The sequence below is a fragment of the Caretta caretta genome, chromosome 7 (genome assembly GCF_965140235.1).
Source record: "Caretta caretta isolate rCarCar2 chromosome 7, rCarCar1.hap1, whole genome shotgun sequence".
In the NCBI taxonomy this organism is placed as follows: Eukaryota; Metazoa; Chordata; order Testudines; family Cheloniidae; genus Caretta; species Caretta caretta.
In genome coordinates this window covers 53,101,083-53,128,532 of record NC_134212.1, presented here as the reverse complement: position 1 = coordinate 53,128,532, position 27,450 = coordinate 53,101,083, and the positions used below count along the sequence as shown (strand labels likewise).

Here is a 27,450-nt window from a genome sequence, read left to right as displayed (position 1 = left end):
AAATTATCGTTGGTGTAAATAGCTGCTGCTCACTTGACTTCAGAGCAGTTGCACCTGCTTATAGCAGATCTGAATCTAGCCCCGATACCTAGTAAACAGCTGGATAACAGGAAGAGAAAAGCAGCTCAATGGGGGTGAGTAAAAGCTAGTTACAAGACATATTTGGAAAAAAAAACATCCTTTTTGTGTGGCTGAGCTGCTCAGCTCAAATAAGCATGGAAACAAACCTGCAGGGGTTAGTGCTACATTCACCCTGCTCCCTGTGAGGTGACCTGATCACAATGTGAAAATACCTTCTGGTATCACAATGTGCAAATACCCACCAAAATCTGGGCTGGGACCTTTTCCATGTGCAGGAAGAAGAACCTGCAGCCATGATATGAAATTTAAGTAGAGGTCTAGGTTAGGTATGAGGAGGGTTTTTACACTCAGAAACTAGTTACACTCAGAAACAAGGAAACGGTGGGTGTGGCTAGTGTAATAGGATTTTGGGTTGGGTTGGCTGTCTTCAGGCTGTGTGTGTGTAATGTGGGGAGAGGTGGATTGTTCCAGCTACACTGAGAACTGTAGATCCTCCACGGTGCTGCCTAGCTCTGACTGCTCAGTGTCTCTTATGACAGGGACTCCTGGGCCCCAATTCTGAGGTGGATCCTCAGGAAGAAGTGGTAGGGGAAAGCCAAATGTAGCTTTATGCTACCCTTGCACCTCCAGGATTCTGGCCCTCTTCTCAGCCACTCCTAATATTGTTTTTGTGTTATGTGCGTTACTCCATAGAATGGGGTGCAATGAATCTTGTGGCTTTACAGTAGTCTGCATGGGCAGAAAGAGCTATTCAGGTAATTAAAATTTAATTTAAAATTTAATTTAAAACAGTTAATCACTAAGCAGCTGACTCAGGTTAGGAACAGTACAACTGTCACATCGTTTAAATGCAGTCAGACTTCTGATCATCCCAAAGTTCTTAGGTTAGCTTGTGAAGGCTTTAATGCTATCTGGAGACTGGAGTGATGAAAGCCAGCACTGAAATTCCTTGGGGTGGGGGTGAGGTTGGGGGAGGAGCTGCTTCTGGGATGGGCTGTTCAATACCGATAATGTGTCTCAGGTATCTTAGCACAAGCTTGGATAGAAGAGTAATGGGGCATGGGCCTGTAACCCATACCCAAGTGTGACGTCAGTGGATTGCTTGTCTAAGGAATACATGTGTGAGGTCTTGGATGTTCTTCTTGCCACTGAGGAGTGGAAAACTTTCCTGTGCGAGTGGTAGGACAGAGGCCAGCAATTTCTGCAGTCTAAGCTTTCGTTATGCTTGCAAGGCAATCTACTAAAAGTGGACCTATGTGATACTGTCTCCCCATATGCAGTGGCCAGGATGCAAGAAGCAGTGAGGGAAAGATCTCCTCCTCCTCCTCCTCTTCTCCAGCAGCCGGAGTGGCTTCCAACTGATCACACACCTATTAGCCAAAACCCCTTGGGAAACCTCTGAGCATGACGCAGGGACACTACAGCGCTATGCTAGGAATCCCAGGGCCCTCCCTCTTCCCACCTGCGGGGGTTGTGGTGTGGGTTGGGCTTCTCAGGTGACCACTGTTCCTGTGGAGAGGTGTGTTCCTGCTTCTCACATTTGTGTCTGAGAGCATCCTGCACTCAAGAGGATGAAATGAATACCACCGATACAAATCAAGGGGTTGTAACAGTACCCCTCACATTAAAGTGAGTTTAGTTCTGTCTCTAATTTCGTATAACGGGACATTACAGCCATCTGTGGGAGGGGTGGCTGGTCCACAGGATGAAACTGCTCAAGACGCAGTCTCTTCTTGTGATGTTGTGTTGCATGAGATCAGTTGTCGTTGCTGGGGTAGGCAAGGGGTTCTGCTTTGGAGTCATTGGAAGAACTTCCTCTGTATGTATTCCACCCAATGTATTTACAGGGGCATCCTTTTCCCCTTGGTAACATCTCATATGCTCTAGGTCAGTGGGAGAAAGAATGCTCAATTGTTACGTGCCAAAATGAGGGCAAGAAATCTCTCCCCTTCCCTTGACATTGCTGTTGAAAGTGAACATGTTGGGGACACACCTTCGGGGTTTTCACTCACAGTTGGCACGATAAATGTGTACTAGAAGAGAGAGTGATTAGTGAAGGGGAGACATGCATGTTTGATGTGGAAGAAAACCCTTTTTGTCCCTGAGAGCCACCTGGGATGTGGGAAGCATGAGTTTCTCTCTGCAGTAATAGTGCTGAAGCCTGGGAGATCCTGATGAGGTGCTGTTGAAGTGCTGGTTAAGCAAGTTAGAGCTGCCTCGGAGAAGTGGTAACTTGCATTCCTTTTATCTTCTAAAACCTGAACAAAACGCTTTGCAGGTATAGGATGTCAATCTAGTGCCTTCCACTAATAACCCCAACTCTGCTGGGGGGGGGGCAGGGTATCTTCCTCAGTTCACCTTTTGGGATCTGTTTCCTCATATGTAAAATGATTTGCCCAAGGTTCCACAGCAACTCCATGGGAGGAACTGGGAATAGACCTTTGGGTGCCCAGTTCTGGCCCCACACATTCCTTTAAGACCAATTTAATCTGTCTTGGTAACATCTGGCCTGTCTCCCATGGGCTTTTGATGGCCATGGTGCGGGGGGAGGCTAAATGGCAAAACCCAATATTTGAATGAGACCTGTCAGTTCACATCTGGGATGAGACGTTTTAAAAACAAAGATTTGTCTAGACACTGGAGAATGCCTGACCCTTCAGAAGAGTAGGCATCTGCTGCATTTCCTCTCTTTTCCATGCACCGGCTTGCTGATACCGTATACTGTACTGGTGACTTTATCACTGGTGCCTTATGTACTTAGTTTGCAAAGTGCTTAGGGATGGAAGGTGCTGTATCAAATGCTAACTAATGTTGATCACTGTTTGGATAGGTTTCTGCAGCATAAATGGAGGGCTCCTCAGTTTGTTTTAGATGTTAGTTTGTTTAATCATTTAAATAAAATAAGATGGATAGTAATTGGCAGACAAGAAAGGGTCCATTGTTGGGCAGCACCGCTCACTGTGTGGTGTTTTCAGGGCTGGCAAGAAACATTTAATTTTGTTTCAAAATGTGGATCACTTTACAAAATGAGCTTGGAGCAGAATAACCTTTTGGCCACTGGCTATGCATCAGCCTGGGCGCATTTGTTAATTTCTTGCTGTTGGCTAGTGAAATGGGCATGAAGGATGACCGCCCACCAGGGATCCCTTTCCTTAAGTCACCATGTCATTCTTCACACTTTCAGTACAGCATTTGTCAAGGCAGCCAATGTGATCCGGCCCATAGAACGCTGAAGAGCATTCTGCCTCCTCAGCTCTTTTCATGGCCAACCCAGCATGCTAGGGGCTACTGCCATTCCTTTGCCTCTCTCCTAATTGAATGCATCAGACTGCTGTATTTATGCTGGCAAAAACAGGCCCAGTAATTCACCCCTTGTGGCCTCTGGTGCGGCTCCACTTGTCTTTTAGCGATGATGGAGGCAGTAGTGTGTTGGGGCTCCAGGTGTCTATTACTGCAGCATCAGTAGATCCTGCTTGGAATAAAAATGCCCAAGCACTGTCTATCCTGCTACTTCCCCCATTGCTGCCCTGTGTGGAGCTGCTCCAGTGGTGAAAGGTGGATCCCATTTTTTGCCTGGTATAGACATGGCCCAGGATGGTTCTCCTACAATGTGACTCATTGCCTGCTGGTCCTGATGAAACTTGCACAGGTGCCAACTCTGTGTCAGTTTCGGCAAATTCCTCACCTCACTTCCCAGCTTGACCCACCTCCCCTGTTTTTCCTGGTGTCATGGACAAATCAGACACTGGCACAGGCTTCAGGGTAAGGGGTGGTTAGTGGCAAGGAGCAGTGAAGGCAGGGTAAGTAGGGATTTGCGCCTACCAAAAATCCCAGCTGACAAAAACTCTTCTTGGTCCAGCACTCCCAGTGGTCTCCTGGAAATGAGCCAGTACCCAGGCGGCTTCCACCTGGCCATTAACTGTTCTCATAAAGAAAAGGAGTACTTGTGGCACCTTAGAGACTAACAAATTTATTTGAGCATAAGCTTTCGTGAGCTACAGCTCACTCATAAAAGTTGTGCAGTTCTGGTCTCCCATGTTTAAGAAGGATGAATTCAAACTGGAACAGGTACAGAGAAGGGCTACTAGGATGATCCAAGGAATGGAAAACTTGCCTTATGAAAGGAGACTCAAGGAGCTTGGCTTGTTTAGCCTAACTAAAAGAAGGTTGAGGGGAGATATGATTGCTCTCTATAAATATATCAGAGGGATAAATACCGGAGAGGGAGAGGAATTATTTAAGCTCAGTACCAGTGTGGACACAAGAACAAATGGATATAAACTAGTCATTGGGAAGTTTAGACTTGAAATTAGACGAAGGTTTCTAACCATCAGAGGAGTGAAGTTTTGGAATAGCCTTCCAAGGGAAGCAGTGGAGGCAAAAGATCTATCTGGCTTTAAGATTAAACTCGATAAGTTTATGGAGGAGATGATATGATGGGATTAACATGATTTTGGTAATTAATTGATCTTTAAATATTCATGGTAAATAGGCCTAATGGCCTGTGATGGGATGTCAGATGGGGTGGGATGTGAGTAACCCAGGAAAGAATTTTCTGTAGTATCTGGCTGGTGAATCTTGCCCATATGCTCAGGGTTTAGCTGGTCACCATATTTGTGGTTGGGAAGGAATTTTCCTCCAGGGCAGATTGGAAGAGGCCCTGGAGGTTTTTTGCCTTCCTCTGTAGCATGAGGCACGGGTCACTTGCTGGAGGATTCTCTGCTCCTTGAAGTCTTTAAACCACGATTTGAGGACTTCAGTAGCTCAGACATAGGTGAGAGGTTTTTCGCAGGAGTGGGTGGGTGAGATTCTGTGGCCTGCGTTGTGCAGGAGGTTGGACTAGATGATCATAATGGTCCCTTCTGACCTTAGTATCTATGAATCTATAAGTGGATCGAATAGGTGGTCCTCCCACGTTTCTTGCTTTAGATGGAGCCCCATTGCACCACTGTGCTCTCAGTAATTCTGAGAAATGAGCTTCCCCTTTATGCCATAAAGCACAATTCTGTTCTCTTTAGGTAGGAGCCTCATTAAATGTCACCAGCACAGTCTCGTTGGGTAACTTGTCCTTCACACGAGCCAGATGCAAAAATGGATATATTTAAGTATCTACATTGAGGAAAAAGAAAAGGAGTACTAGTGGCACCTTAGAGACTAACCAATTTATTTGAGCATAAGCTTTTGTGAGTTACAGCTCACTTCATTAGTCTCTAAGGTGCCACTAGTACTCCTTTTCTTTTTGCGAATACAGACTAACACAGCTGCTACTCTGAAACCTACATTGAGGAAGTAGCTGGGGACAACAGGTAAGGGGAGTCATATAGTATTGGCAAGAGCTACTCTATGAAAATAGCTGATGGTGGTTTCAGGCAGCAAAGGTCGGATTTGCTGGCACAGGTTGACAGCACTTACTTTCATTTGTGAGATGTGGCTACAGTGGACTGATGGTGGGATCAAATTTTTAATGGGGGAGGGTTTTGTGCTGCTGTTCAGAGAGAGGGCTGGGAATTGGGGAGACAGGCAGCAGATTGCTCAACTTCTGACCAGTCAAAAACAACTTATTTGTGCAATGCAAATTCAATTACTCGACCCCAGGCTGGATACTCCCGTGTGGTAGTCAAGCCCTCACTCTTCCCATATCCAGCTTGATAATGAAAGCAATTAAGTCACCCTGGTCTCAGTCCTGATTCTTACTCTGAAGGAGGAGATATGAACCGGGGGAGTGATTCTGCTGTCATTCAAACCAGTGGCAAACTCCCAGTGACTTCAGCAGGCTTGGGCCTAAAATCTCTCTTGCTAGTGTGTGCATGGCCTGTGATTTGACTCAGTCTGAGAAGCTAACAGACTACTCCCTCCTGTCCACGCTGATACCCGAACCATTAAAACAAAGGGCCCAGTGTGACAGTTGTTACTTAAGCAAATATCTCATTGATTTCAACGGTCATTTTGCCAAGTGAAGGTGTAGGATCAAGCCTGTGCCTTATGGGTTATGGTTTGTTTAGCCCTGTTCACATGTTGGCTGGGTAAGCCACATGAACTGGACCACATTTTAGATGGTTCCACTGATCTAGTTTCAGGGGCCCAAGACAGAATTCTGTTTTCTGGTTATAAATACTTGTAGAGTTTCCATACGTGTCCAAGTTTTATGCACTGCTGACAGAGGGGAAGCTAAGACAATACCAATTTACCAAAAAATTGCTGTTAAAAGTTAGGTGACTTTAATCTGAGATCTCCTCCACTGAGCAGAGAACAGGAAGATCTCACTTTGAAAATCTCCAGGCTCTGGTCAAGACCCTCTTTAGGTGGGGTTTATGTAGGTTGCTGAAGATTGGGGAAGAGTGTCAGGAGAAGAGTCTCAGGAGAAGAGAAAGAAAGGAAAGATAGAGGAGGAAGGGGGGTGTAATTCAATTATTCTCCTCTGTGTATATCTTTCTTGACTATCCTATAGATATGGGATTACTGTGTCTATAGCAAAGCATCGAAATGAACTCAGGATTTTTACGGTATTGTTTTCCTGTGCAAGGTATACTATTTTAGCCTTTTAGCTGCGGGGACCCCACAGCCTCTCCAACACCCCAACCACAGCCCTGAGCCACCTTCCACACCCCAAACCCCTCATCCCTGGCCCTATCCCAGAGCCCACATCCCCAGCTAGAGCCCTCCCCTCCCCCCGCACCATAACCCACTGACCCAAGCTGGAGCCCCCTCTCAGACCCTAAACCCCTCATCCCCGGCCCCACCCCAGAGCCCGCACCCCAGCCAGAGTCTGATGAAAATGAGTGAGGGTGGGGGATAACGAGCAATGGAGGGAGGGGGGAATGGAGCAAGCGAGATGGGGCCTCAGAGAAGGGGTGGGGCATGGGTGTGGCCTGGGGGAGGGGCCTCAGGGCAGGGGTGTTTGGTTTTGTGCGATTAGAAAGTTGGCAGTTCTAGAGGGGTGTCTCCAGCAGTGAGGTTTAGGAGTCTCCCATCCTCTTAACCTCTCTCCAAATCCCCTTTTCCCTGGTCCTCTTCCCCCCCACAGCCAGAAGGGGATTCAAAGGGCATGACTAGCTGCAAGACTGTCACCTGAACTTTTCAAGGTGACTGCTTGCTCTCTTCTTCCCCTCCAGGGTCAATGTCTCATGCTCAGCCTGTCCCCTGTGGTCAAGGCACAGAGGCCGGGTATCTTTTCAGGGCAGGTTACTCAGAAGGTGGCCTGAGCTGTGTCTGGTCTAAGATGAGCTAATGGAGCACAATAAATGACAAAACAGTTAGAGCAGGGCCCTATATTCTCACATTCTGCTTGGGGGTAGGGAGACAGGGACTGTTCCATAATTTGGCAACCCCTCAAAAGTTAGGAGAACCCCTTAGTCCATTGGCTTTCTGGCTCCCAGAAGCTTGCTGCCTGAATTCTGATTGGCTAGCTGTATGCTAGCCTCCAATGAGTTTTGGATGTCCCTTTCCCTGGGACTTGCAGGTTGGACGCTGATTGATTGCCACAGTTTAGAGGGAGTGCTTTTCAGTTTGCTTCCCCTCAACCATGCCCCTTCCCACACATGCGCACATCTCTCCCCATCTTCCCTGGAGGACAAGCCTGGGACAGAAATAAAAATGAGGCAACTGTATATCTTCCTATCTGCAACTCTATGTAATTCCTTTCAAGTTTGGAAGGATTTTCACTTTACAGACCTAATCTGTAACAGGGAGAATTTCAAAGGCAGCATTAGCGGGGAGATGAGCCAGAGACAGATCATGCCAGCTGAGTCAAGCAGGACAAGAGGAGACTTTATTACTATTCATTAATCATTCAGGAAGGAGGGGCTGGCGTTCCCCTTTGCTAGCCTCCCCCTCTTGTGCTGACATGTTCACTATGAGGCACAGAAGATGCAGGCTGGAAGCAGTCAGGTGAAGGATTTAGTGAAGGTTACATTTCAGGGCAAACCATTATTTACAGAATGACAGAAGTGGGTTTTTAAAGACTTTTATTTCTAATTTGCTTTTTTCTCTTTACTAGGCACCCTGATAATCTCTGCTTAGGTGAGGTGTGTTAGGCTTGGGCCGGGGTCTGCATCAGCCCCCTTGCCCCCAAAATGGCTGTGAGCTTGTACCATCCCTAAGCAGGCAGTTGAGGGTAACACAATATCTCAAGTGCAGCACAACCACAACATATGTTTTTCTGCAGCCTCCACTAGCTCAGCCCCATGGAGTTGTGATTTGTCAGGCTTTGTTCATCAGGCTTATGTGTCAATGCCTTTGGCTGCCTGTAGACTCTCTAGGTTCAAGCTTTTAGCTGCAGGCAGTGTTGGGTGGCTATTAGAAATGAGCTTGTCCTGGGAGGAAGAGCCAACTGCCTACTTCAGTCTAAGGCAGTATCACACTGGTAGTGCTAGTGCATTATTTTTCGTAACCACTTTGAATATTATCTGATTTACAGAGAATAATAAGAAAAAATGAAAATGTCTGTAGACCTCAGTGCCCTTTCCAAGTGGAGTAACAGGCTCTATCCCCATTCTATAGCTGGGGAAACAAAGGCACAAAGTGGCCCAAGGTCACAGAGCAAGCTGATGGCCGAGTCAGGGATACCAGGTCCCTGTCTCCCAAGGCTCAGAACACAGTTTCCTTAGTGATGCATCCAAGCTGCAAAGTTTAGATCCAGATCTGAATTTCCCAAAGCTAAGGGTGCTTGAGAGCTTTGATTTGGGATAGGCTTTAAATTTTAGTAGGCGGATGTTTTCTGTGTCTGGCACGTGGCAGACCCTTTCATTAGTTCTGCATTAGGCTATTATGGGAATGTATTGCCTAGTTAAGTGATTTAAAATGGCAGACAGTTACATGAGCACTTTCTTTTAACACATCTGAAGATCTTTGAATTGGTGTCAAGTGTCCAGGTTAAGCTATGGGCATGATGCAGTCATAGAAGAGAGGTGTGAAGAGAATAATATTTCATTATTTGGCATCCCTCCATCTGCAGGAAAAGTGTCCTCCTGCAGCTGTGATGGGATACACAGGGCAGCCCAAGGGAAACAATAGCTGCATCACAATGGACAGGGTCAGTCTGAGGTTCAGATGCAAACAGATGGACATCATACCAAAAGGACTGAAGGTAAAAAATCCATTACAATCTACATACCACACAGACTATGCTGACAGCTTGTGCCACACGCTCTGAAAGAAACTGCGGAACCACCTGATCAACATCCTCTACAGCAAACAGGGAAAGATTAAGAATGAGCTCTCAAAACTGGATACTCTCATAAAAAACCAGCCTTCCACACAAACTTCCTCGTGGCTGGACTTTACAAAAACTAGACAAGCCATTTACAACACACACTTTGCTTCTCTACAAAAGAAAAAGGACATGAAATTATCTAAACTACTACATGCCACAAGGGGCCACGGCAATCGTTCCCTTAACCCACCCAGCAATATTGTTAATCTATCCAGCTATACTCTTAGCCCAGCGGAAGAATCTGTCCTGTCTCGGGGCCTCTCCTTCTGCCCCTCCACCCCCACGAACATGATACAGTTCTGTGGTGACCTTGAATCCTATTTTCGACGTCTCCGACTCAAGGAATATTTTCAACACACCTCTGAACAACATACTAAATCTACAGAGACCTTCCTACCAACACTACAAAAGAAAGGATTCTCGGTGGACTCCTGAAGGTCGAAACAACAGACTGGACTTCTACATAGAGTGCTTCCGCTGACGTGCACGGGCTGAAATTGTGGAAAAGCAGCATCACTTGCCCCATAACCTCAGCCGTGCAGAACACAATGCCATCCACAGCCTCAGAAACAACTCTGACATCATAATCAAAAAGGCTGACAAAGGAGATACTGTCGTCATCATGAATAGGTCAGAATATGAACAAGAGGCTGCTCGGCAGCTCTCCAACACCACTTTCTACAAGCCATTACCCTCTGATCCCACTGAGGGTTACCAAAAGAAATAGCATTTGCTCAAGAAACTCCCTGAAAAAGCACAATAACAAATCCGCACAGACACATCCTTGGAACCCTGACCTGGGGTATTCTATCTGCTACCCAAGATCCATAAACCTGGAAATCCTGGGCGCCCCATCATCTCAGGCATTGGCACCCTGACAGCAGGATTGTCTGGCTATGTAGACTCCCTCATCAGGCCCTACGCTACCAGCACTCCCAGCTATCTTCGAGACACCACTGACTTCCTGAGGAAACTACAATCCATCGGTGATCTTCCTGAAAACACCCTCCTGGCCACTATGGATGTAGAAGCCCTCTACACCAACACTCCACACAAAGATGGACTACAAGCCGTCAGGAACACTATCCCTGATAATGTCACGGCAAACCTGGTGGCTGAACTTTGTGACTTTGTCCTCACGCATAACTATTTCACATTTGGGGACAAGGTATACCTTCAAATCAGCGGCACCGCTATGGGTACCCGTATGGCCCCACAGTATGCCAACATTTTTATGGCTGACTTGGAACAACGCTTCCTCAGCTCTCGTCCCCTAATGCCCCTACTCTACTTGTGCTATATTGATGCCATCTTCATCATCTGGACCGATGGAAAAGAAGCCCTTGAGGAATTCCACCATGATTTCAACAATTTCCATCCCACCATCAACCTCAGCCTGGACCAGTCCACACAAGAGATCCACTTCTTGGACACTACAGTGCTAATAAGCGATGGTCACGTAAACACCACCCTATACCGGAAACCTACTGACCGCTATTCCTACCTACATGCCTCCAGCTTTCACTCAGACCACACCACACGATCCATTGTCTACAGCCAAGCTCTACGATACAACCACATTTGCTCCAACCTCTCAGACAGAGACAAACACACCTATAAGATCTCTATCAAGCATTCTTACAACTACAATACCACCTGCGGAAGTGAAGAAACAGATTGACAGAGTCAGAAGAGTACCCAGAAGTCACCTACTACAGGACAGGCCTAACAAAGAAAATAACAGAACGCCACTAGCCGTCACCTTCAGCCCCCGACTAAAACCTCTCCAATGCATTATCAAGGATCTACAACCTATCCTGAAGGACGACCCATCACTCTCACAAATCTTGGGAGACAGGCCAGTCCTTGCCTATAGACTGCCCCCCAACCTGAAGCAAATACTCACCAGCAACCACACAACAGAACCACTAACCCAGGAACCTATCCTTGCAACAATGCCCGTTGCCAACTGTGTCCACATATCTCTTCAGGGAATACCATCACAGGGCCTAATAACATCAGCCACACTATCAGAGGCTCGTTCACCTGCACATCTACCAATGCCATTATGTGCCAGCAATGCCCCTCTGCCATGTACATTGGTCAAACTGGACAGTCTCTACGTAAAAGAATAAATGGACACAAATCAGATGTCAAGAATTATAACATTCATAAACCAGTCGGAGATCACTTCAATCTCTCTGTTCACTCGATTTCTGATCTAAAAGTGACTATTCTTCAACAAAAAAACTTCAAAAACAGACTCCAACGAGAGACTGCTGAATTGGAATTAATTTGCAAATTGGATACAATTAACATAGGCATGAATAGAGACTGGGAGTGGTTGAGTCATTATACAAAGTAAAACTAATTCCCGTTGTTTATTCCTCCCACCCCCCCCACTTCATAGCTGAAAAGTAGGATGAGTCCAAAGAATAAATAATTGTTCCCGTGCACAAGGTTCGTAAACTCGGTGTGTCCTGGCTCCAGGACATAGTTTAACCTGTGCTTATGTTTCAGATCAGTCCAGTTTTCTCATTTCCTTGGGCTAGTTTCTTAAATAACTGATTAAGCCCTGGTTTGGTCACTGTCTCCTCCCCCGGAGCTATTAAAGGACCTTGCTTGGTGGTTGCAAAGTTGTGAGTGAACGTTGCTTAGGGCATGTCTACGCTACAGACCTATATCGGTATCACTACATCGCTCAGGGGTATGAAAATATCAACCCTGAGTGGTGCAGTTATACCGGCCTAACCCACCGTGTAGACAGCAGTGTGTTGGCAGGGGAGCTTCTCCCGTCACCATAGCTACCGCTTTTTGGGGAGGTGGATTAACTACGCTGCTGGGTCGGTGTAGGAGCATCTTCCTTAAAGCGCTAAAGTGGTGCTGCTGCAGCTCTGTACGTGAAGACAAGCCCTAAGTTAGGCTCCGACCTTGCAGTTGGATCTGTGCTTTCCTCTCCACAAAGTCCGTCAAGTTTTGTGTGGGCGCAGGGATCCGCCTGCTCTTATCTGACAGCAGTACAGGGCCCGAGGCCTAGACCCTCAAAGGTATTTGGTGCCTGACTCCCATTGGAGTCAAGAGGAATTAGGTGACAAGGGCCATAGGCACAGACTCTGTGGGTGCTCTGGGGCTGGAGCCCCTTTGGGGAAAAAATGGTGGTGCTGAGCACCCACTGGTAGCCCCCCAGCGCCTCGGGTGAGGGCGGAACTGGGCAGGAAGAGGTGTGGCAGGGTGGGGCCTTGGGGGAAGGGGTGGAGTGGGGGCGGGGCTGGGGCAAAGCTGGGGGCTGACCACCCCCTGGCAGTTTGAAAAGTCGGCGCCTGTGACAAGGGCTATGGTTCACTACACCGTATGTCTCTCAGCGGTGTGAATACCCGTCCTGCTCTCCAAGAGACATCAGTTACACAGACCACAGTGCTGGTGTGCGCAGCACTATGTCCATGGGAGAGATTAACACTACAGTATTTGTATGGGGTGAATTGAAAAATACTCTTTCTTTTGTTTATCATTTTTACAGTGCAAATATTTGTAATAAAAAATAATATACAGTTTGATTTCAATTACAACCCAAAATACAATATATCTGAAAATGTAGAAAAATATTCAAAATATTTAATAAATTTCAATTGATATTCTATTGTTTAACAGTGCGATTAAAACTGTGATTAATCACGATTAATTGTTTTAATCACAATTAATTTTTTTGAGTTAATCATGTGAGTTAACTGCGATTAATCAACAGCCCTAATCTGACCTAAAAGATGAGGCCCTCGAGCGATGCTGTGCCCTCATCAATGTTCTGGTTAGGCCAGCACTGTGCTGGTTAGGTCAGCCACAGCCCATTGACCTGAATGGGAGTCTTTCCGTTCACCTCAATGGGCTTTGAAACAGGCCCATAGTGCAGGTGTCTCCCATGCCTCTGCATGTTGGCTGTCTTATGAGATGTGACAGAATCGGGGGTGATGGATTCTTCCTAAAAGGGAGGGGGGAGGCCCCCCCCTCCGTGGTTCCATGGCTGCCCCTCCGCATTCCCCCCCAGAAGCCAGAGCCAGGCCGGGGAGCGGGGGGCCCTCCACCTGTTCGGGGTTGGGACACAGCTCCACCTCTTACCCCGACCTGGCTCCGGGTGCTGGTCTGGCCTGGGGACGGGGCCTTGGGGGACATGGTAAGAACGGCACGGTCAGCTGTGGGGAGCCACGGACCCTCCTTCTGCCCTGGGCGGGGGGACTCAGGGGACGGGCCAGGGGATGCTTTCTGGCCCACACATCTTGGGCAGGTGGAGGGTCTGAGGCTCTGCAGAGCTGCCTGGGCTCTCCATGCTGCTCTTACCTGGGCTGGGCTCCAGCTTCCGGTCTGACTCGGGGGTAGGACCTTGGGGGGGAAGCAGAGGAGCAGGGAGCCAGGCCCATGGCGAAAGGTGGCCCCTTGGCCCCTCTCTGTTCCAGTGCCCCTGGACAGGATCACAGAACCTTGCAGGTGCAGAGACAGAACCATCCATGGCCACAGGAGATAAAGAAGTGTGCTCATTGCTCAGATTAGAGGACATCTTGCTCCCATCTCCGCTGAAGTCCAGGGAAGTGGGTCCTGCAGTGCATCAATGAATCATTTTGCTAGTGTTAAAGAAATGGAAATGTGGAAGAGGAGCCTGAGTGTATGTCAGTGCTCACAGTGCGGCACAGTTCTGCATAAGCTAGGCAAAACCCAATAGAAGCTCCAATGCGTCTGGATATATTAATTCTCTGTATGGCTACCCTGCCATCCCTAAATGTCATAGTGCTCACAGCAGCACTTGTTAGATATGGGATTAAATTTCCAACGCTTTGGCTATGTATGCAGAACATCCCATCCTGCTTGCATTGCTCCATTTTTATCTTCCACGTCGCTTACTTCACAGTGGGAAATATTACCCTGCAACTATTTTTTATTTTAATTGACTCATTAAAATGAGAGATGAGGCCTAAACCAAAATCTCAGGCCCAAACCTCACCCCCGTGCTCAGATTTTTAAGCACGTGATCCAGATCTGAACTTGTGTAGCTGCCTTCCATAGTGTACGTTTCTCTGTAATGCTTCTGTCACACTGTTTTTAGCGGATTGCCTCTTTCCGTTTCTAAAGAGCTTGCCTTCCTAATTGCCCACTGTGAGGCCCTCCATGGTGGAGAGCAGTTGCATTCAGTTGCAGAATGTTAGTGAGTTGCTGAGCACGCTCGTGCTCTTTCTCTGTTGTGCTTGCTCACACTCTCTCTCTCTCTCTGAGACTTTGTTCATTCTTGGTGGTTTTCCTTAGTCATCTAGATGAAGAAATAAATGTTTGAAGTTTGCATATGGGGAAAACATGACATCCCCATATCTATGATTCAAAGCAAAACCCTGGATTCTAATACTTCTGGATTTTTGGGAAATTGGCATCTGGATGTAAACTCCATAGTCCTTTTATTTAAAACATACCTTTTATATTGATTTCTCTTGCCCCGCCCCCGACTCCTTGATATCAACTAGACAACACTTTGTCTGTTTCTGAAATTTGTCTGGGACGTCACTTTGAAGGGACTAGAAATTGTATGGAAGAATCCAGTTTTTCTTGGATTGTTACCTTCTTATTCTCTCCTAGGTGACTCCTGGCAGCAAAGCTGCAATAGCCAATTTATGTATAGGAGATGTCATTGTGGCAATTGATGGGGAGAACACGGATAACATGACACACTTAGAAGCGCAGAACAAAATCAAGAGCTGCATAGATGAGATAACTCTGACAGTTGGCAGGTAAGTCACTGAGAGGATGTGCTCATCCTGGGGGCAACTGTTGTTGTGTTGTACTTTGATGGCAACAGTATCTGATTGGCTTATCTGTCCTGGCCTCTTTTCTGGGTTAAGTGGCATGGTTTGGATTGCAACAATGAATTGCAGTTCAGCCTTTAAACTTAATGCTGTTTGCATGTGTTCGCTGCTCTTTGGCACAATGAAAACAGCAGTCCAGGTGGCCGACTGGCTGATAGTTGGACACATTGCTAGGCCTGTTCTGTGACTCCTGACAGGAGGAAACTGAAGGAAGGTAAAGTAGCTGGGATCTTTTCATTCTAGTGGACATGTAAGACCAAAGTAATAGCACTCTAGCAGACCCTGGGTTTTATTTTTAAGCACTAAGATACCCCTGTTGTCATAGTAACTAATAACCAAGGTGGAGGAGTAACCACAAGCATGCATCCTCATGATGAATTAATTTAGCACTATGTGGCTTCCTGCTCTATTAGCTGTTAGCCAGCCAGTTCCAGCCACATACAAGGATACTAGCAAGAATTAGATTTACCTTTAAAGTTTAATGGAGTTACTCACTCAAACAATGCAGACTGACATGGTGCCCATACTGCAGTGTTTTCTTTCAGTAGCTCAGTGCTTCTGCCTTTTGGTACTTTTGGTGGCCCCTGATGAGCTGTACTCTAAGTGGAATGCATGCAGCTCGACCGCAGCCCATGTGGGTGACTGCAAGGATAGCATTGCAAATTGTCAGTGCATCATTTGAATGTGAACTCACCTGTTGAGTTCTAGGAATGAAACACCCTCAGTAATCAGGCTGTGGTTTGCACAGCTGTTCCCTTTCTGTGTCTGTTAGATAAAATGATTTATTGGACCAACTTCTCAAGCTTTCGAGCCACACAGAGCTCTTCTCTCACCAACAGCAGTTGGTCCAATAAGAGAGATTACCTCACCCACCTTGTCTCTCTGATATCCTGGGACTGACATGGGTACAACTACACTACATGTATGTTAGATAAAATATCAGTTTAGTACCCTTGTAGCAGAGAGGGAGCAGTAAAGTCATAGAACTCTGCACTAGTTGAGACAAAAGGAAAGCAAGGAGTAGCTGATGGAGGCCGTTCAAACTGGCTTTAAATCTCCCTGCATAAGCTCCTCAGATGGTTTGATAAAGTCTTCAGCATTGTGGGTAGCAGCTGAAGTTCCTCCTGGAGCCTAGTTTAGTGTCAATTACTAGTTTATCACTAAACTGTGATTAGTGTCAAATACCATTGCATGGATTTGTCTTAACCTACAAGAGCCATAAAAGGTTTTTCTTTAGTTCTGCCACTGAGCCAATCGTGAGTCATTATTGTAGGGAACAGATGTCTCGCCTTATCTTCCATTCTGAGCTCTTGGGAGAGAGACTTCTCGTTTCCCCTGCCACTCGCAGCCTGGCATTTGCACCATATGCACACAGAGGCACAGCAAAGGGGAAAGTGTGATTTCCTTCTCCTAAGCCCATTGCTTTTTAAAAATCTGGGGTCTGACGTTTCAGAGGTACTGACAACTCGCAGCTCCCATTTACTTCGTTTGTCACTTTGGAAATTTGGTCCTTAGGAACCTTCTTTGTTGCCCCTCTTTCCTCCACAATAAGCTTTCAATCCTCTGTTCCTTCCCCCAAAGGGTATCTGCAAACTGCCTGCTTTGCCAGTGTCCTTGGAGTTGCTCTCTCTGAGGGGGACTTGTTGGGGGGGTGGTGGTGAGGTGCTGGGGGACTTGTTGGGGGGGGGGTGAGGGGGCTCCACAGCCCAGGGCTGATCTGCAGTATTGAGAATTCTAACATTGTTTGGATAGTTCCAAAACCAATAGTTTCACCAGGCGCTTCCCAGTCCAGGAAGAGGTCCTGCTTCCTGGCCAAAGGAGCTGACAATTGATAGCTGGGAGCTGGGGACCGGGTGCAGTGAAAGTGGTGTGATTAGCCTGGGTTAGGCCTACCATTTCTCATGATCAGAATGGTGCAGAATATAACTTGGCAGCCCTCTTGCTTCCTGTAGGGAAGCGCGTGTGCCCCTTTGAAGTATCCTGTTTCCCCCTGAGTGGGTCTGGTTGGCTGGGAGTTGAGGAGGGCAGAGCTGGTAGAGCCTGTGGGCAAGTGCACCCTTACAGATCATTTAGTCTGTTAAATGTGTGTGCTAATGTTAATCAGCAAGTCATTTACTTTATGGCTGCACTTTGTGCATTTCATTAGAGCAGGGCAGGGAAGCAGCCCAGAAGAATAATTCTAACCAGCTGAGCAGGCCTGCAGAGCTGGGCAGTGGCTCTGACTGAATATAATCCAACTTAGTTTTGCAGTGCGCTCTCCATACATAGCATCACCAAATGCTCAATGAGACACCATCTTCTATTGTGCTGATATGCTCAGGAAATGAGTGCCACATGCCAAAACGAGCTCTGGGATTGGCAAGAAGTGTGAGGGGGCGGGAGATCTCTCTGTCTATCCATCTTAGGGCTTTATATTACCACCCATCACTGTAGCATCTGAGCACCTTCCACATAAAATCAGTAACAAAAGCAAAGTCCCTAGTGGACTTCATAAAATTTCTGGCACCTATCGCTTTCCAGGGTCAAAGCTCTGCTTCTGGGTGGGGCTTGTGGGGGTTTTTAAGGGTGGTGTTCGTAGAGACTCAGAAATAGAAGGGGTGCTTGTATGGTGGAAAGGCTCTCGAGGAAGGTTGTTCAATGTTTCCTAAAGACAGTCACATTCTGGATTTGACTGATCTCCTCTTGTAGATTGTTCCATAGTTGGATCCCTTTTACAAAGAATGCTTTGTTGCCAGCTCTCACATGCTTCGTCCTTGGGTTTGTGGTCTGCATTGCCCCAGAGGAGCATGGCTGTTGCCCTCGTTCATAGATAGAAATTTGGTCTTTGATGTAGCTGGGGCTTGATCTATGAATTGCTTTGAAAATCAAGACCAAGGCCTTAAACTGGCATCAGAAGCTTCCTGGGGGCCAGTGGAGGGACTTGAGTCCAGGCATAATGTGCTCATGGTGCCCTAATTCATGGAGAAGGTGAGCAGATAAAGTCTGTGCATCATCTTCACAGTCATGCTTCAGCTACAGTAATCCAGCCTGGAGGTGATGAATGCATAGATCACTGTGACCAGGTTTTCTTCTGGGAGGAGAGGATGAAGTTTTCTAGCGAGCTGGAGGTAGAAGAAGGCATTTTTGGAAACTGATGCTACCAAGAGTAATACAAACAGGTCCAGGGTGGAATTTTCTTTTCTAGTTAGCTCCATATGCATCCAGTTGATCCGAACAATAAATTATGCTGACAACTCTTCACATCATCCGATGCTTGGATCTGGTCCCTGAGCTAAGCAGAATGGGTTGATGAGCCTGTTCACTGTGTGCAGTAGCTCTGCTGGCTGAGATGACTGGCCCAGTAGTCCTATGGCTGTGCTGGACAGGGCATCAAGGACACTCAGCATGGTGGATACAATGTGCTTGGCCACTGGAAGGCTTTCTGTGGGAGAGGAGTCCCTTGCTCACCATTGACTTGTCCAAACTCTGTCCGCAAATTGATGGCAGGGTTGGAGCTTAGGAGCTCCTGGCTCCACCTGTGGTGCCTAGTCCCTGTCATTCATGCTCCCAGACTGTTTGGAGAGTGTTTGTTCCTTTGTACAGAATGAAAAGAAAGGAAGATGGAAGTGTGCGTTAAGCTGAACTCTTCCTGTAAGTGCTTCTCTGGGCTTTTGCTTCTGGAAGAAACTGCCATAATGACTTAATGAATGGTGTTTGTGGGGCAAAAGATACTTCACTCACTCCTTTTTCTGGAGTGTCAAATAAACTAGCAGAAAACAAAAGCCCCTAAAAACTATCCACAGGGACTAACTGGAAATGGGAATAGATAATACATCTGGTAAGGAGACTGTTGTTAATCCCAGATGGCTTCTCTGCAAGCAAAGAAGGTGACTGCAGTCAGGTGTGCAGAAGTATTCCACCAAGCCGTGAGACAAATAGGAGAACGAAAGCCAGTGACTGCTCATGCCTGCAAAGCTATTCATAGGGTGCGTGGAGCAGAAAGCTGGAATAATTCCTCAGCTACGTTCCTCCATCGGGGGGGAGCTGCTCAAAAATAGAGAACCAAAAGCCCATTATCAGGATGCTCTTCTGGAAACAAGTAGGATCTTCAGGGTTAGGTTCAGCTACATAAGCCCTAATGAAGCGTTAACAGTTAGTATAAATTTAAGTTGTGGATCAGCAGGACTATTTCTATGGTGCCTCACAGGCTATACAAGGGTATTACTGACAGAGGGGCCTTGGGCCCAAATAACATCTCTCTTCTTCTCCTCACATACGGGGCCCTAACCCCTGCCCTCCCCTTCCCCCCAAGACTCCCCCTCTGGGGGGGAGGGAAGGATGAGGGGTTTGGGCCAGCTCCACGCAAGGGGGGAGCGGCGCGGGGGAGTATGCTTACCTTACCATACACAGCTTGACACTGGCTTCTGGCCTGGCCAGCGGGCAGGGCCACAGAGGGAAGAGAAGGAGCAGGGCAGCAGGCCCATGGGAGTGGGGGGGAGGAGCACGGGGCAGAGCGAGAGTCCTAGCGCTCTTGCAGGGGCCCCCAAATTGGCCAGGGCCCCTGGGCACAGACCTCATTGCCCCGTGCAGTAATCCGCCACTGATTACTGAAAGTGCTGAGATTGTGTGTCCTGAAGGCCAGGGGAATTGCAGAAACCTTTCTTTGATATTCAACATCATACTGTCCAAGCTGATAGAGTCATAGAAGTGTAGGACTGGAAGGGACCTCAGTAGGTCATCTAGTCCAGTCCCCTGCACTCAAGGCAGGACTAAGTAATAACTAGACCATCCCTGACAGGTGTTTGTCTAACCTGTTTTTAAAAATCTCCAATGATGGAGATTCCACAGTTGCCATAGGCAATTTGATCCGGTGCTTAGCTACCCTGACAGCAAGTTTTTCCTAATGTCCAATTTAAACCTCTCTTGCTGCAATTTAAGCCCAATGCTTTTTCTCCTATCCTCAGAGGTTAATGAGAACAATTTTTCACCTTCCTCCTTGTAACAGCCTTTTACATACTTGAAAACTGTTATCAGGTCCCCTTTCAGTCTTCTCTTCTCCAGACTAAACAAACCCAGTTTTTTCAATCTTCCCTCATAGGTCACGTTTTCTAGACCTTTAATCATTTTTGTTGCTCTCCTCTCCTCTGGACTTTCTCCAATTTGTCCACATCTTTCCTGAAACGTGATGCCCCAAACTGGACACAGTACTTCAGCTGAGACTTTATCAGCGCAGAGGGGAGTGGAAGAATTACTTCTTGTGTCTTGCTTACAACACTCCTGCTAATACGTATTGACATATTTAGCTTGTGATCCACTATGACCCCCAGATCCCTTTCTGCAGTACTCCTTCCTAGGCAGTCATTTCCCATTTTGTAAGTGTACAATTGATTGTTCCTTTGTATTTGTACTTTGTATTTGTCCTTATTGAATTTCATCCTATTTACTTCAGACCATTTCTCCAATTTGTCCAGATCATTTTGAAATTTAATCCTATCCTCCAAAGCTCTTGCAACCCCTCCCAGCTTGGTATCATCCATAAACTTTATATGTGTACTCTATGCCAGAGGTGGGCAAACTACGGGCCACATCCGGCCTGCAAGACTGTTCTGCCCAGCCCCTGAGCTCCTGGCCTGGGAGGCTGGCCCCTCCCCTGCTGTTCCCCCTCCCCTGCAGCCTCAGCTCACTGCGCTGCCAGCGCAATGCTCTGGGTGGGGAGCTGTGAGCTCTTGCTGGGCAGCGCAGCTGCAGAGCCACGGCCTGACCCGGTGCTCTGTGCTGCGCGGTGGTGTGGCTGGCTCCAGCCGGGCGACGCGGCTGCATGTCCTGGTGCTCTGGGCAGTACGGCTGTAGCGCTGCTAGCCACTGATGCTCCAGGCAGCATGGTAAGGGGGCAGGGAGCAGGGGGGATTGGATAGAGGGCTTGGTGGTCAGGGGGTGGGGATAGGGGTTAAGGTGATCAGAGGGTGGGGAACAGAGGTTGAATGGGGCCGGGGGTCCTGGGGGGCCAGTCAGGAAGGAGGGGGGGTTGGATGGGGCGGCAGGGGGCAGTCAGGGACAAGGGTTCTAGGGGCAGTCAGGGAGAAGGGGTGGTTGGATGGGGCAGGGGTCCCGGGGCGGGGGCAGTCAGGAATGAGAGAAGGGGTTGGATGGGGCAGTCAGGGCAGAGGGTCCAGGGGCTATCAGGAGACAGGGAGGGGTGGATGGGGCAGGGGTCCTGGGGTGGCTATCAGGGGACAGGGAACAGGGGAGGTTTGGATCGGACAGGAGTCCTGGCGGGGGCCGGGCGTTGGGGCGAGAAGTGGGGGGGTTGGATGAGGGGGCGAGGCCACGCCTGGCTGTTTGGGGAGCCACCCGATGTGGCCATCAGGCCAAAAAGTTTGCCCGCCCCTGCTCTATGCCATTATCTAAATCATTGATGAAGACATTGAACAGAACCGGAGCCAGAACTGATCCCTGTGGGACCCACTTGATATGCTCTTCCAGCTTGACTGTGAACCACTGATACCTATTCTCTAGGAATAGTTATCCAACCAGTTACGCACCCACCTTATAGTAGTTCCATCTAGGTTATATTTTCCTAGTTTGTTTATGAGAATGTCCTGCAAGACAGTATCGAGAGCTAAAGTCAAGATATACCATGTCTACCGCTTTCCCCCTATCCACAAGGCTTGTTAACCTGATAGAAAGCTATTATTAGGTTGGTTTGACAAGCTTTGTTCTTGACTTAAGGTGTTACTTATCACCTTATTATCTTCTAGGTGTTTGCAAATTGATTATTTGCTCCATTATCTTTCTGGGTACTGAAGTTAAGCTAACTGGTCTGTAATTTCCTGGGTTGTTTTTATTTCCCTTTTTGTAGATTGGCACTATATTTGCCCTTTTCCAGTTCTCTCCCATCTTCTATTAGTTTTCAAAGATAATCGCTAGTGGCTCAGAGATGTGAGTTTTCTAGGATGTATTTCATCAGAACCATATGCCTAAGACTGGGCACCAAAGGCAACAAACCAGAGACCCTTATGGGTTTACCACACAGCACCGTGGCTCATTAAGGCTCTGGACATCCTACTTTAAGGAGGATTTTGTGGAAATCAGGCTGGCCAGAGTACAGTCTCAGTCTATGAAGGAAAATTATCCGTTCTTCTTCTAGTGCTTGCTCATGTCCATTCCATGTCTGGTGTGTCTGCTCACCACATGCATTGGTGCCGGAAGTTTTTCCCTGAGTGGTATCGTAGGACTGGCTCTGGCGCCCTCTGGAGTGGCGTGCATATGCGCTGGTAGAAGGGGCACCGCCACGCCCTGCCTTCAGTTCCTTCTTGCCAGAACTCCAACAGCAGGTAAGGAGGGTGGGCCATGAAATGGACATGAACAGCACATCTCGAAGAACAGTTATGAAAGGCAGGTAACCATTTTTTCTTCTTTGAGTGCTTGCTCATGTCCATTCCACTGTAGATGTGTTTGTTCGCCATGTGCACTTCTGTTGGAAGATTTCCCCCTGTGGTATCTGTAGGTAGGCTCTGGCACCCTTTGGAGTCATGAGCGTACGTGCCAGTGTAAGGGGTCATGACCCCCTGCATCCCAGTTCCTTCTTACCGCCAGTGACGATGCTGGAATGTCCTCTTGCCTTGGCAAGTCTTCGATCCCCGTGTGTGTAGTTAATTGTAGTCATTTGTTAGTAGTTTTAGTATTTAGGCTTAGGTAAGGTAGTCCCCTAAGGGACTTAGCCTTGGGATAAGGCATGCCCTGGTTCCTAGGCTTCAAACCTGTGTGAGTGGTGCAAGAAGCCCATATCAATCAGCGATCCCCACTTGAAGTGCCTGGGGGAGACCCATATGTGCAAAGGATTCAAGCCGCGCTCTAAGAAGGAGCATGACATAAAGCTGAAAACGGTCCTCGTGGAGTCAGCCCTTGTATCAGCCTCTGAGCCTGCCCAGTTGGACTCAACGCCGAGTACTTCGGCATCAGTGAAAAGCACCCCATTGGCACCGGCCTCCACCTGGCACTGATCCCCATCTCCAGTGCCTACCAACAAGCATAAAAAACATACCGGAAGAGGGCACGCCCCAGCATCCCACAAGAACAAGGGAAAAGTCGGAGACGAGCAAAGACCTGTGCTGGGCAACTTGTCTTCCCCGGAGTGTAGCCACGCAGCAGCCTCATCCGTTATGCTCTTGAGTCCATTCTGGGACCCGCCCCCGATCCCTGCGAGTGGTAGGGATGCATGGCACCTGACGGTACTGTCTACTCTGGAGGCCTTTCAGGCAGCAAAAGACACTCTATCATTGCCGGTGCTGCTGACACCTCAGGATGACATGGTCCTCTCTAGAGGCAAGGCTGCACCAGGGACCCTGCAGTGATCTCCATCATCACAGCATCACTCCCCAGCACTACGACTCTCAACATCATGCCAGCGGTCCCCAGAGCTGCACTACCGGTCCTTAGAGACCTGCCTGAGTCCTCAGTGTCTCTCTGGAGCCACAGCGCCACCCCCACAGTACCGCTCCCAGTCACTGGAGCCCTGGCACCGATCCCCAAGCTCGAGGGGTCGATTGCCAGAATACCATCATCGATCCCCCCCAAGCATCATCGCCAGGCATATGGCACCGTGCTACAGTGCCATGATGCCACTCCCCAAGCGTGAAGCGCTGGTCCACCTGATATGGTGGGGAAATGGAAGCAGCAGCGGCACCGACCTGGTCACCAAGGGAACACCCTTCCTCCTTGGACTCTGAGGTCCAGAAAGTTACAGTGCCCAGGGGCCAGGTGCACTTTGCAATGCCAGCAGGATTTCCCCCAGGGCTACTAGCAGGGACATTGTCCCAGGGCCAGTGGCCTGCACCCTGGCAGTTCCAGATTCCGTGCGGTTCCCCCAACCCCGCCTCCCCCCCCACCCCCCCCCACACTCTGAGTCCCAGGTACAGCATCCAGTGTCAGGCGCATCAGACAGATAGTCGGCGACAGTCTCCCACCCACCTCCTGTCTCTGAAAAGGGGTTGCTTCAGGGTTCTCAGTAGCCCACACCAGCTTCAGATGAGGCCGCCCCAGCTGGGGAAGCGGAGTCAGTCCCTCCCCCAGTTCTCACCGCCTCCTCTTCCTCACCCAATGAGGTGGGACCATCACACGCGGTGCCACAGGGTGATTTTAAGGTGCATCAAGAACTACTTAAGCGTGTGGCCACTAACCTTGGGCTGGAAGCGGAGGAGCATTGACATCTTGGTGGCAGTGGCCCCATTGAGGGTCACCTTGCTTGTGCACAGGAGTGTCATGAAAGTGGTGAAGGCCTTGTAGCAGACCGTGTCCTCTCTGCCCCCTATTGCAAAACATGCTGAGAGAAAATACTATGTCTCTAAGGACTTTGAGTATCTTTATTCCCACCCCTCCCTGAGTTCCTTGGTTGTATCCATGGCTAACGAGTAGGACAGGCTGTGTCAAACCAGTTTGGACCCCCCAAAAAATAAGGCAGCAAAGAGGCTCAACCTTTATGACATAAGTTTATTCAAGTGCCAGCCTCCAATTGCACGTAGCAAACCACCAAACTCTCCTCGGGCGGTATGACTTTAGTGTGTGGCAATCCATGGCTAAGTATGCAGACTCATTGCTGCAGGAATCCAGGCAGGAGTTTCTGGCCATACTGGAGGAGGGCAAGACTGTGGTGAGCGCTTCCCTCCAGGCGATCTCTGATGCAGCTGACTCCGCAGCCAGAACGATGGCGTCTGCCATCTCAATGAGATTGGTGTCGTGGCTGCAGTCCTCTGGCCTTTCCGCAGAGGTCCAGCAGTCCATTCAGGACCTCCCTTTCCATGGATTGACCCTGTTTTCCAAACAGATGGACAGCAGGTTGTATGATATGAAAGACTCTAGGGCTACATTAGGCACCTTGGGCCTTTATACTCCTGCCACCATAAGGAAGTGATTTAAACCCCAGCAGCCACAGAGATTTGTAGGCCAGACCAGATCAGCGCCCTACCGAAAGAAGGGCAGGGGCTATAATGGCACCAGGGCCAACCGCCAGCCGCATCCACCCAATCGGGCTCTACCCGATACCTGCCTGAAAATAAGCATCATTTTGAAGGTGCGCCCAAGGGCGACCTCCCAGTCTGCAACCAGGATCCAAACACCCTTTTATTTTCAAACCGTCTCTTGCGCTACCTCCCTGCTTGGGCAACTACAACATTGGACCAGTGAATGCTCAGCACTGTAGCAGTGGGGTACACCCTCCAATTTGTTTACATCCCTTCTTCCCCCCCCCCCCCGCCTTTCCTGTCCCTCTTCAGGGACCCTTCTCACAAGCAACTGCTCATCCAGGAGGTGCACGCCCTCCTGTGGGCGGGGGCCATAGAGGAAGTTCCCAAAGAACTGAGAGGGAAAGGTTTTTACTCCCTTTTCTTTCTGATGCTGAAGGCCGCAGGAGGTCTATGTCCAATCTTGGACCTTCGAGGCCTCAACAAATATCTCAAGAAGTTGAAGTTCCGCATGGTCTCTCTGGCCTCCATCATCCCTTCTATGGATTTTGGAGACTGGTACACCGCCCTCAACTTAAAGGATGTGTACTTACGTATTTCAATTTTCCATGGTCACAGAAGGTTTCTGTGAATCGTAGTGGGGCAGACTTACTACCAGTTCTCAGTGCTCCTGTTCAGCCTAGCAACAGCCCCAAGAATATTCACAAAAGGTATGGCAGTAGTTGCAGCCTACCTCGGACATTGGGGTATTCAAATTTATCTTGACAATTGGCTCATCAAGGATCATTCAAGAGCACAGGTCCAGCACAGCATCCAAGCCACCTGCCAGGCACTGGACCTGTTGATAAACTAACAAAAATCAACATTGGTCGTGGTGCAAAAGAGAGAGAGTTTATAGGAGCAGTTCTCAACTCTACCCACGCCAGCTTCTGAGTGATGTCAGATCTGATTGCGTGAGTCATGAGCCATCCACTCACCACAGCCCGGGTATGTCTCAGACTGCTAGGGCACAGGGCAACATGCACCTATGTGTTTCAGCACACAAGACTGCATCTCGGACCACTGCAGATGTGGCTGGTGTCTGTCTACTCCCCAGCCAGGCATCACTTGGACAAGGTCCTCACAATTCCACCGCAAATACTTACCTCCCTAGCATGGTGGTTGAACCCACACAATTTAACCAGAGGAGTTCCGTTTGCAACTCCACAGCCCATAGTGTCCCCGGAGTCAGATGCCTCAGACTTGGGATGGGGAGCCCAACAGGAGCTGTCGTTACACATAAGCATCAGGAAGTTCAGGGCCATCCATTTGGCTTGCAAAGTGTTCCTTCCTCAGCTCTTGGGCAAGGTAGTGCAGGTGTTGATAGACAACACAGCTTTGACGTTCTATGTCAGCAAGCAAGGGGGAGCACGGTCATCAGCCCTCTGCCAAAAAGTCCTTCATCTGTGGGACTTCTGTATCCAACACGCTATCCATCTGGAAGCCTCTCATCTCCCCAGGGTCCGGAACACACTAGCAGATCACCTCAGCAGGTCCTTCTTCTCTCACCATGAGTGGTCCCTCCACCCAGAGGTCATCAGGACCATCTTCTAGAGGTGGGAAACTCCCCAAGTGGACCTATTTGCTACTAGCAAAACAGAAAATGCCACCGATTTTGCTCCCTAACAGGTCTGGACAGCAGTTCACTATCCGATGCCTTTCTCCTGTCATGGGCAGGCGACCTGATGTATGCCTTTCCACCTACCCCACTTATCAGCAATGCCCTTCTGAAGATCAAGAGGAACAAAGCGCAAGTCATTATGCTAGCCCTGGCATGGCCTCGCCAGTATTGGTTCGGCATGCTCATGGACTTAGCAGTGGAGCCCCATGGACACTTCCCAACCACCCAGACCTGCTTTCATAGGCCGCGGATGGTTGCTGCACCTGCACCTTGCCTCCCTGCACCTGACTGCATGGATGGTGCATAGCTAAGCCTCGAGAAACAGGCCTGCTCTGCACAGGTCCAGCAGATCCTGTAAGAAAGCAGAAAACCCTCCACCAGAGCAACTTACCTGGCTAAGTGGAAGCACTTTGCTTGCTGGGTGTCAGAACAGAAATTTTCTCTAGCTCAGACTTCTTTACAATCCATTCTGGAATACCTGCTGCATTTAGAGCACCAAGGTCTGGCACTTCCATCGATCAAGATGCACCTGGCAGCCATATCAGCTTTCCACCCTACTACTCAGGGTAAATCAGTCTTCTCATGTGCAATGATGATCAGATTCTTTAAGGGTCTTGAAAGATTTTTCCCACAGATCCATGATCCAGTCCCTCAAGGGGATATCAACCTGGTCTTTTCCAGGCACACTGGTCCTCCCTTCAAGCCCTTGGATTCCTGCTGTCT

General features: G+C 48.6%; 1 protein-coding gene across 4 annotated transcripts in view; it reads left to right on the top strand.

Moving 5' to 3' along the window:
* Positions 1-27,450, top strand: part of PDLIM1 (PDZ and LIM domain 1) — an 89,275-nt gene that overhangs the window by 13,962 nt on the left and 47,863 nt on the right. For 3 of the 4 annotated variants that reach the window (XM_048858276.2, XM_048858278.2, XM_048858277.2), the window contains exon 2: positions 14,903-15,054. The exons of the other annotated variant lie outside the window; for it this stretch is intronic. In XM_048858276.2, coding sequence (XP_048714233.1) covers positions 14,903-15,054 — 152 coding nt within the window. The remainder of the gene's footprint in view (positions 1-14,902; positions 15,055-27,450) is intronic. 4 annotated transcript variants of the gene reach the window in all.